Source organism: Alligator sinensis, unplaced genomic scaffold (genome assembly GCF_000455745.1).
Source record: "Alligator sinensis unplaced genomic scaffold, ASM45574v1 scaffold730_1, whole genome shotgun sequence".
NCBI lineage: Eukaryota > Metazoa > Chordata > Crocodylia > Alligatoridae > Alligator > Alligator sinensis.
Genome location: NW_005842027.1, coordinates 2,445,811 through 2,457,512, shown reverse-complemented (window position 1 = coordinate 2,457,512; position 11,702 = coordinate 2,445,811). Strand labels below are relative to the sequence as shown.

The 11,702-nt window shown below is 37.5% G+C and overlaps 1 protein-coding gene across 2 annotated transcripts in view; it reads right to left on the bottom strand.

The window, feature by feature from the left end:
• Nucleotides 1-11,702, bottom strand: part of KANSL1L (KAT8 regulatory NSL complex subunit 1 like) — an 85,211-nt gene that overhangs the window by 7,365 nt on the left and 66,144 nt on the right. For both annotated transcript variants that reach the window (XM_025202491.1, XM_014519296.2), the window contains 4 exons: nt 11,105-11,242; nt 8,584-8,699; nt 6,849-6,973; nt 5,901-5,955 (listed from right to left, as the gene is read on the bottom strand). In XM_025202491.1, coding sequence (XP_025058276.1) covers nt 5,901-5,955; nt 6,849-6,973; nt 8,584-8,699; nt 11,105-11,242 — 434 coding nt within the window. The remainder of the gene's footprint in view (nt 1-5,900; nt 5,956-6,848; nt 6,974-8,583; nt 8,700-11,104; nt 11,243-11,702) is intronic.

Sequence of the window (11,702 nt, the reverse complement as noted above, 5' to 3'; positions counted from 1 at the left end):
GTGGTGAAGTTCAAAGGAGTAAACTTAGTTACAAGGGGTGTGTTTACATGTGCCCCTACAGCACCGTTGTTAGTACACCGTCATTTAGTACTCCTTTTGGGAGTATTAAATACATTAATTTAGCTATATTACTTATATATAATTGATTGAGTACAAAATTCTAGGTTATTTTTGGTGAAAACAGGGTATCAGGCCTTGGTTCAGGAACCAATCCCCCATTTATAACATTGTTCCTATGGGAAAATCAGTTCCAAGTTACGACGTTTCAACTTAAGATGCGGCTTTCAGGAATCAACTGTGTTGTAAGTCCAAGGACTGCCTGTAGCCATATGGCTTCTCCAGAAACTGTGCTATGTACCTGGTTTTACAGAATGAACAAAACTGTCTCTAATTGTGCAAATATTTTTGAAACTGCTATTCCATGACTGACCAGAGAGCATAGCTCTAATGTAATCTGTTGCTAGAGACTGAGAATTTGATCTTAAACTCAACAATATAATGGAGATTCTCATTGGTTTCACTGGGCTTGGGAACTAGACCATAGCGCACCTACTTCTTAAAGCCAGTTGGCCAGAATCCCTTCCTTTCTTAATCCAGTTTCTCTCAGTCTTTAATACAAATTAATTGTATTGTCTTGTGATTTTTTTGCAAGAATAGTCATTACTTTGTGTTTATGTATGTTAAATGTATAAATTAATTTGTTAGTTGTTGTCTCTATTTTATGAGTCTCCTTAATCAGGTCTCCTCCTGTTAGTATTTAACAATGATTTTCAAGACATTTGTACATTTCTGCACTTTGCTACAGATTTCTTCCTCAAGGTCGATAATGCACAGTCTGAAGGTGAGTGTTTTACACACTGTAAAAGCGCTACTCTCTCAGAAAGAACTTCACATTTTCCTTTGCTATAAAATTTCGTTTGAAGTTGAAACAAAAAGCAGCTTTGAAAGAAAAACTTATATAGACTTTGAAATACTTTGCATAGCAAGTTGCTTAGTCTTTTCATGATGTGAAAAAGCTAACTTAGGTTTTGACAAGCTTCCTTTAAAAAAAAAAAAATCAATCTGTGATTCTCTTCAAGGGAAAAGAGCTTTTAAAAAATCTTCTCAAAATTGTACAATATTTAAAAAGCAGATTTTATAATAATCCACAAAAGGCATACATTGAATATATGTTCTTAATCCAAACTGTTGCTTGTTATCTGGGATGAAACGTCATATTGTGGGCCAAACTGATCTCCACTGCAGTCGGACAGAATCTGGCTGTGTTTCTTTGTAAAACTCTATAATTGGTTGTATACATGTCTCTGCCAAGCTTAGACTAATATATACTTAACACTAAATGAAGCTGAGAAATGTGACCATAAATGCTTTTTGGTTAGCTTGACTACAAGCAAAGAAAAAAAATCATTATCAGGTGACAGAATATGAATCTGGTGGTGATGTTGAGGGGATATGTCCACAAGACGTATTTAATGATCTGACCTGAGGCAAATTTTTAAATCAAAATAAAGATCTGGATTCTCCCACAGTGTCTTACATCCATCCTGCCTGACCAGAAACAGTGTGGAAATATGAATCAGTAGCTAATGATTAGCCCAGGAGGACAGACAGACATGACTTCATTACCTTAGTTTTCAGAGTTGATATGGTGCAACAATGTGCAGTCATACTGAATAAAAATAGTCCTACTTTGGCAAGATTCTCAACATACACATAGCAGAATATGGAATTATTATACTGTACATTCCAGCATTGACATGACCACAAAAAAAAATCATGGGATAGTGGCTCAAGTATTTTGCATTTCAAATTTCAATTTAATGGGAAATAGCGGGCACGTCTACACATGCATTAATGCATCTTTTCTAACGCGTATTAAATTTAGTCCCTCCAATGTGAGGTACTAAATTAATGTGCATTAGGCTGCACTAATGCACAGTGGGCACATCTACACTTGCCCCTACAACGCCATTGTTACTACGCCATCATTCAGTATTTCCTTTTGGAAGTACTAAATGATGGCACAGTAACAGCCCGTACTGCACCATGCCGATATCGCATGGTTATTTTTACCCCCTATGTTGCCATAGCAGCACGATATACCAAGGAAGTGTGTTGTTACAGCAACGTAGCTGCAGAGTCACGTTTTTTGCCCATGGACGCTACATCACCTTGTGCGTTGCTATGGCAACATAACATCATGTGTAGACGTGTCCAGTAGCACATTTGCACACTTTTTCAGTGACGCTTAATGCACAGTAGACTATTTTAGTGCACATTAGTGTAATGTTATGGTGTTTTACGTGATGTTTTAATGCGCAGTAAAATAGTCTACCGCACATTAAAGTGCACATGTAGACAATGCCTACTACATTTTAAACCTTGAGAACAGCTGCTCATAAACTGTTCATTAGCTGACAACAATACACAAGAGTTGGTTGTTACTGAAACAAGCAATGCTTTAATAAACTATTACTTTACAACTAATTCAAGACAGATTGCAATATGAACATAGAAAAGTCAGAAAATTCAAAAGCTACACTAATGCTTTTAGAATGTACGGTGTAACAGATACCAGAAGCTTGACTCAAGCATTTCTTGACATTTCTATCTTTATTCTCATAGATTTTAAAAAATGACCAGCAATTTTGGGTGCTTAATATTTTTGCGTCTAGTTGGTGACACCTTAAAGGGAACTGATTTTGAGAAAGTGCTGAGTTCCTACCATTGAATATCAAAGCTTCTATAAAAAAAAAAAGTATCCTCAGTTGGACACACAAAAAAATCACTCTTCGCTTTTGAAAATCCTGGCCTGTATAGTTTTATTATGTAAATAAAGGCTTTTGCATTTTTGTTCTCATAGCTTTTCAAGGAACTGAAATAAAACAAAAAGAAGGAAATCTCTAGCTGTAGTAATATTAGTCCTCCAGCATCCCTTGCCCCCCCTCAGGGAGACAGGCTTTTGCATTTGTGTTCTCATAGCTTTTCAAGGAACTGAAATAAAACAAAAAGAAGGAAATCTCTAGCTGTAGTAATATTAGTCCTCCAGCATCCCTTGCCCCCCCCTCAGGGAGACAGCGTGTTGCTTCTTGGACTCTGCTGATTCAACAGGGAGCAGAACATGCTCCTTTCACAATCCCCACATTGTGCTGCAAAAAACACAGGCTGACCATGGGCAGTCTTAGTCAACCGTTAGAGCTTCCCTATGAACTACTACCATTTGTCTTAAGAGCCAGCAGAACATACTGGGATTTGTGCACAACCCTGCCTTCCTCCACAGCTGCACAGTCTCTGCACTGCAAGCCCTCCGCTCTTTAAGCCCTCAGCATTTGAATGTCTGTACATGTGGCTCTGGGTAAATTTTTCTACCAGGAGAACAAACCTGGAAGAATTTTCTCAGATTATTTAAATGTGTGTATATAGTCATGGAATGATGCAACCATGTTTTGCGCAACTCTATACATGTTAAAGTGTACCACTCAGTGGCTATGCAAAAAACCTAGGTGCTGCACATCTGCATGGTGCAACAGGAAACCAACAGAAAAGCTAAAAGATATCTTGCACAAGTATATTTTTCCCTACTCATATCTTTCATTAAAAAAATATACTTTTGAACTGAAACTTGTTTGGTTTCAGCACAAGGAACAACTTCAGCACAACAACAAGTTTGAGAGTTAGTTAGTCAAGTTAAACTAAACAAAACTGATGCAGTAGAAAACAGAAAAAAAATAATGACAAGTAATTCTATTTTTTCACCTCTTTTCTCTCAAACTACCCCAATACAACAACGGCTAGCCAGCAGTTTGCATCCTGAAGTAAATATGTGGAAGAACAGGAGTAAGAAATAAGACCAAAATGGTGAACACCAGAGAGCTTATTTCTTCTTTAACCAAAGATCTCCCTAAACAGTAAAACAATCCCAAAATGGCAGACTCTCTCTTTAGGAGTAGGAAAGATGAAAGAAGACATCCAGGACAAACAGAATAACTGGTTATTTTCCTTTGTTTGATGTCTCTTCCTTCCCATCCTATCCAGCATCTGACAGAAAATATAGCAAACAGCAAACTCCAACATAACCTGTAGCTATTTTATTGTACACTTGAAGCACCTTCTGGCCTAAGTGTCATATGAATCACACTGGTTCAATTAGTTATTCCATACAGATTTTAAAGACAGATATATCAGTCCTTTCTGCAAAATAAATATAATATACAAAAGAATATAACAGGAGTTCCATTTGTGTGAGATCCAAAGCTGTCCCTGTAACCAGAGACATCTTTGGAATTCTGCAAAAGACCCTGTGTGAAAATCAAGTCTCTTAAAACCCTGGAAAGAAGGAAGCAGTGGTTGCTAGAAACCAGTTTTAACAAGACACCAGGACTAACAGAAGAAGAAAGAAAGAAGTGCGAAGGAAGCAATTTCTTGAGCAAGCAGTGCTCCTTAGCTACCTTATCCAGCGGTTCCCCAAAGAGGAAATGTCTGCTACATACTTAATTCATCATTCTTACTGCTCAGCTTCAGCAGTAATTCTGTCACTAGCTACAGAATTGCCGCCACAACAAAGACAGCATTAAACAGAAAGAAAGCGGGTTAGGGAGTATCTGTGGGAACATTAAGAATCTCATGAACGAAGTGAAGGGAAGGGGACAGTAGAATAGAGACATTCTCTAGAGCCCAGAATACACTGCATGTAGTGCCAAATGAAAGTACAAAGAACAGCAGTGATGACATACTGAGGCCTTTTCTGGTCTGGCCACTGGAACCGCAAAACTGCAAGATGTTGGGGAAGAAGAAGAACCACAGATTACAGAACAGATCTGATGGTCTGTACACACTCGACCTGGAGAAGAAAATGTTCTTCAAACCAGAGCGTCAAGGGTCATACAGGAAGGAAGCAAAATGACCCATGCTACTGATGGAGGAACAGCAGTGGGTGATGAAGAGGAATTACAATATACAAAGAAGAGTGATGCAGGCCTCACTGTTCTAGATAGGAAGCAGAAAGGAGAAACAGATCCCCTCCCAACAAAGGGAGATAAATAGACAAATACTAACAAGGGGATAAGAATGTTTGGTGGCCCACAAAAACAAAGAGGAAACAAAACAGATAAACATTTCCTACTCATCTGTTACATGCCAAGAAAAATAGCTGTCTGATGCTACTTGTACAGGAAGAGAAGCTATGAGCAAATCTGGGTATCCAGTGATTATCAATTTGCCTCTAGAGACTTTACCATTGTCAGAATTTTCTGAAATTGAGCATGGGGATCGAGAAGGTAGTCAATAAAAAGGCTATACTACTGGATCCCTGGCTTGATTGTTTTGTGCTAGAGCTTTTATTCAAAACGTACACATTTTAAGGTAAGGAACCTTAGATGCCTCATCCCTCCTTTACTCTAATCCTCTACTTTCCCCTGTAGTTCTACTTCTTTTCTCCTGTTCATTTGAAACTAAAAAGGAAAATAATGCAAGAAAGAATAAATCAGGAGAAATGATGCATAGGCATCATGTTTCTAAGATGTAAGAGACAAAATAACTCAGGAAAAAGTGGGTAAAGTGGTGCTTAAATGCTAGGATTGTCTCCTGTGTTCTTTCATTTCCTTGTTTCCTTTTGGAGATATTCATACTGCTATCGCTCGTAGGTGTTGTCAAACAGAACAAGAAAATAGAAACATAATATACCATTAAACTTAATATTTATTTGTACATACCCACACAAATTGTACATATGCATACATACATACACACTTTATTGCAAAGGTTTAGAAAGGTTTCTAGTATATTAAGCTTATTTTTAAAGTTTCCTACTTATTAGAATTTTCATGAAATCAGTGAATACTTAAAATATAGAAAGATGTTCCATACAGCATAAACTCTTGGCTTATATAAATGTAGCTTACCTCCTCTTTACCTATGGGAGGCCATTCCAAATGTTGAAGGTCAACAACTCTCCAGCTATGAATGAGACAAGTCTTAATTAAAATACATTCACCCAAATTTAGCTTTTTTTTTTACTACAGCAGTGAACTGAGACTGATCTGTTTCAATCAGCCTCATTGCCAGGGAATGTGTAAACCAGGGGTGGGCAAATGCGGCCCATAGGCCAGATCCGGCCCACCAGGCCATTCTGTCCGGCCCACGGGGCCCCTAAGAAATTTAGAAAATTAATATTCATCTGCCCCTGGCTGCCTGTCATGCAGCCCTCGATGGCTTGCCAAAACTCAGTAAGCAGCCCTCCGCCCAAAATAATTGTCCACCCCTGGTGTAAACACATCTAAAATCAGTTTAAATTAACAAAAATTATGTAAAAGTATTGACAAAGGTTACATAACATCTTTTTGTTATTTCAAAACAACATCCTTAACAGTGTTCCTTTAGCACTATCTTAAGTCCTTAAAAGCAAAACAAATCCTGAAATACAAGACACAGATTTACAGAAGAAAGAACTTGAGTATTGCTATTTTGGATGATTCACTCAATTACAGGGAAATTACAAATAAAATAATGATTAAAGTGAGGTGATCACTGAATCACATACCAGAATACATTATATTAAAAATGTACTTTAAGTCCTCAAGATCAGAATTGTTGATGGGGTTTTGGGGTTTTTTTTTTTTATATAAACACTGCAAGGATTTTTGTGGGGAATATCAATGTATATTTTCCTGCAGTTTATTGAGGGGATTATTTTCTGCTGAACTAGTTTACCAAAATGATAGCAAATCCTAATTATGAGCAGGGAACCTCAGGCCTGTAGTACCCCAAAATATTTTTATCTCATTATTTTGAAACTGACTATATTTTAATTTAATCTTGGTTGTGCAAGCACAAGTAAAGGTGAAAAATACCTTGGAGTAAGGATTTCTTTGTACTGCAGCTTCTCCAATTTAGAAGGTGCGACCAGTGACATAGGAATAACAATGTTGTCTATATCATATGAGCTCTCACTTCTCAATCTCCGTCTCGCATTATGCTGTATAATTAGTGGAAACAGGGAAGCCATTAGTTTTATTATAAAAGCTACATATTAGCTCCACAGAACTAAACAAGAAAATCTTTTGTAAATTCATCAGACAGAAAAAATAGTAATATTTTAGGACTGGATTTTCAGAAGTGCTCAGTGTTAGCCTCAATCTGTTCTCACAAAGTTCATTGATTTCACTACTGCACTTAATACTGGGAATTTCTTAAAAACCTATTACTGCTACATCCTTCATCATGTTCAGGCTATATGGAAAGCATTCTATAATAGTTTAATCCAATCTGTAGCTTGACCACGACAAATATAACATTTTAATAAAAACAAAAATTCTAAAAGACCACAGCCTAAATTTAACGATATAAAACAGGGGTATCAAGCTTATGCCCCTGTACTGGATCCGTACCACAGGGCTCCTCACAGGTTGTATGCAAACTGCAAAGAGCCTCCTGAGCCATATCCAGACTCAGTGGTGGCAGTGGGGTGAACAGTCGCATGGGGGTTACCATAGCCACCACTCACCTTCCTGCTGCCCCAGCACACACGGAGGACTCCATGCCTTGGATTTCCACAGCAGGCCCCACCCCTGCTTACCCTGCCCCCAAATTCCCAGCCCCATCCATCCTGTGAGTCATATGTTTGACATCCCTAATGTAGAACAACCTACATGAAAAATATTCTTTTCAAAGTCTGCAGAAGACAGAGACACTTTCTGGGAAGTAGAGGGGATACTGAATTTCTCAACATTTCTCTCTAAGTTATTCAGTCTCTCCTCTCAACTGTGTGGATTCTAAGTGCATCAGAACTTTTCTAAATTACAGTAGAGAGTTTCAGTTTAAACCATGAGCTACCTTAAATTGCAAACTTTTTATTTTCACCTGAGAAGTAGAGTGCATTTTAGCATGAATCAGTTCTCATTTAATATGTTTAAAGGAAAGAAGTTCACTACTTGCATAAAGGGATCATTTAAGGAAGGAAATGCAACATCACCACCACCACCACCACATATATTTTTATCCTTAAAGTAGATTATGCAATTTGGACCACTCAGGTATCTTGTATACTACAGGACTGAAAAAAATGCAGACTACAGCATTACCTGGTGCTTGGGCATACATTTCCATGAGGCCAGGATGCCACCCTTAATCAAAGTTTACCAGTGATTTTATCAGGTGTTCAGTAAACAGGTAGTTTCAAACTGACATGTCTTGGCATACCAAGACGCATCTGGGTAAACTACCATAACCATATTTACACTGCCAGCCAATATTGAGAAGCTCAATAAAGAGGAGTAATTGAAGCCTCTAGGCACAGCTCCACTGGGAGCATAAATTTCAAATCATTTAATGAGGTTTTAAATGAAATCTTTTAGACAAATATTATTTATAAACTAATTATACAGTCTAGTTACATGGTCTAGAAGCTATTCTATGACAATGCGTTTCTGTATTTTAGGTACATTACTTTCTCAATAAGAATTAGACAAGCTTAATCAATGAACGTGTAAAACTGCATTACAGTGTAAAACTAAGGAACATACATAAAGCCTGTACCATAAACACTCTGTTGGTGATTCAATGAAATCCATTTAATCTTTGCTTTACCTGTGATGAAGTGGATCTAGATAGCACATTGACATTGGTCACTGCAGTAAAACTGTTAAGGGATTCTGGTCCTGTATGCTGAAAGGAAAATGCTTCAAACCTACTGTTACTTTCTCCTGCCACAAAAACAAAACAAACAAAAATAAAGCTATTGTTGTCTATTATATTAGAGATTTTTCCACATGGTATAAAATAAAATATTTCTAGAAGGTCAGAGCTGAAACCCTGAGGTTTCATGAACACCATTAACACAACCATTTACAGATGTTCTCTATCCCAAATTCACCGTCATGCATGCTATCCCTAAAAACGGTCTCCCTATTTTAAACGAGGAGGCCCCCAAGGAAGCAGCTTCAGAAAGCCAAATCCTGCTTCCTTTACAGAAGCTCTCACAGTTTATATGTAACCAATATTCTTGAATTTCATGCTGAATAGGGAATGTAGCCATTAGAGCCCCAAATAAGTCTGTCCATGCCCACCCTCCACATCCCCTGAGATCTTCTTCCTGGCTCATGGCCAACTGGAACTAGAAGACAAAATTTCTTTCCTAACCTGTTAATCTGATTTTTCCAGTGTTGGCTCAGGAGTCTAGGCAAAATCATGAGTATTTTTATTCTATCTCAGTGTATAGTCCATTTTTAGAATTTTAAAAACAAGCCACAGTTGTTCCCCAGTTCCTTCCTATCCAGACTTAAGGAAGAGAATAGAGCCCCATCTTAAAACAAATTATGTGAATACTAACTGAGCATAAGAATGGTCAGTATGAAACAGGGGAATTCAATGCAAGAGATGGTGGTAAAAACAACTTCTAAAGAGAACACTAATGCACAAAGTGGGCCAAATGCATGAAATCCTGTCTCCTAGGTAGCATTACAATAACTTGACACCAAGCTTTTATTTTTGCCTTGCTCACTAGGCTGACCAACCCCATGGATAATTTTTTCCTGGACAGAGCCCAGATTAGGAATAAATATGCTGAATTGGGCCATTCACACCAACAAGATAAAGCGTCTTCTGCTACGCACAAATGAGTTGCAAAGCAGCATGCTCTCATAAGAAAACTGTGACGGTGAGAACAGATTATTTTTTAAATTCTCAAAAAATGTGTCAGCAGAACCTAAATTACAAACTTGAAAATGTCACTTTATTATCTATTACTACAAGCACAGGAATTATGTACACTGTAATTTATGAATAGTTCAAATCACTACTTGTACAACACATTATACTTGTCTACACCCAGTTTCATCTGCCATCACATTGCTCAACCAAATACCTTGAGCCTTAGTAGTTCCTAACTCATTTTTTCAGTCTTGACTACCCAAAACAACTGTGCAGATCCTGTGCAAATCTGACCTTTTCATTACTTCCCATTATAATTATTTAGTCACCCTTATGTCAGTGCCGATGTGTCAACCAAGAAAGGAACCTCACTGTCCTGGGTCCTGTATACAGAGACCCCTTCCAAAGAGCTTACAGTGTAAATACACAAGAGAGAGTAGAGAGAAGGGTATAAGACACAAGCAAGCAGAGTGAGCAATACTATTGCAACAAATGTGTTAGTTACAAGCTTTGGATAAGGAGGGCATAGTTAGAAGGATATAAATTACTCTGAAAAAAAAGTGAAGGAAGAGGGGACACTGAAGCAAAAGGAACAAGGGGCATGGGGGCTGGACAAAAGGGCGTTATGAGGTATATGTGAAGTTAAAGTGACAGCGAAAGGAGGGAGCTAATACAAACAGCCAAATTAGCACATAGCCAAGAAAGCCAAATCAAAATGATACAAGTGTCACTGAATGTCCACAGGGCCCTGGCCGGACAGCTTCTGCAGCTGTTTGTTCAGGCTGGATGCTGCTAATTCCTCTGACTTGGTGTTGAAATATAACTCACTGGTCTATAAGTACCATGATCACCCTAACACTGATATACACGTGCAATTTTTTATTTATTTTTTAAACACTGACTTTCCAATAGCCAGATGAAGAAGTTTGCATATAATTATACAGTACTTAATGGTTTAAAAGAAAACCAGAACCTGAAACCACAATAAATAATAAATTAACATAGCTGACCAACTTGTAGAAACAGTAAATGTTTGGCTAAGTGATTTATAAAGTTATCTATCAACTCATTCTGTTTCACTGAGCATGATAAAAAATTCCTGTAATAATAATCTAGACACGCAGAATCACAAAAATACAACTATGTTAAGCAATTCCTTTAGGAAGTATACTAAAGACAGAAGCATGATTAGTTTTGTTACTACTCTGAAACAGAATTAAGGTTGGGCCAAAAAAGTTGTGTTTTAAATGGTTTGCATTTATTTTATTCTGTTGGTGGTGTGTTGATTCCTTTTATTAGCCCATTTCTCACACCTCTCTAAAATATAGTTTCTTAAGGTTATTTTTCTGATAAAAAACTCATTTATGTGAAAAGCTATACAATGCATCTTCAGAAAGAAAGTAGCTGTGGGTTTTTTCAGAATGAACAGCGGTTTTGTATATCCCTAGTTTTGCCTTACCTATTGCTGTCTCACTTAGATGCCTTTTTTTCCTTCCATCTGATACCTGGTCAGATGTTCCTGATACTGCTTGAGGTTTAGAATTTGGTAAATATCCACTGCTCCATTGTCTCAGAGAAGCATTATGTTGATTATAATCTACAACAGAACAGACATTTGTAAAGCTGAACATTTAAAGTTGAATATTAGATACAACTTACTAGAAAGAAAGCTGAAGATACTTGCAATCAGAAACAAAGTGGTAATCATCTTTGAGGTACATAGAAACAAAGAACTCAAATGACAGGCCGAACTCTTCTCATAGAGCACACTTCTCAAGAGCACACTGTTGGCTCATATTCATGTTATGGTCCATGTAACCCTCAAGTCCTTCTCTGTGTAAAGGTATCCTAGCAAATTATTCCCCAGTCTGTAATTATGTATGCAATGATTCTGTCCCAAGTGCAAGAATTTGTACATGTTCTTGTTGAATTTCATCTGACTGATTACCAGGGATCCTGGTTTTCCCTGACAAAAAAAATTGCAAATTCACTGATAAAAAAAATTTGCAAAACCCCCCAAAATCCATGATTAAAAGGAAAGGACCCTCACTCCCCCT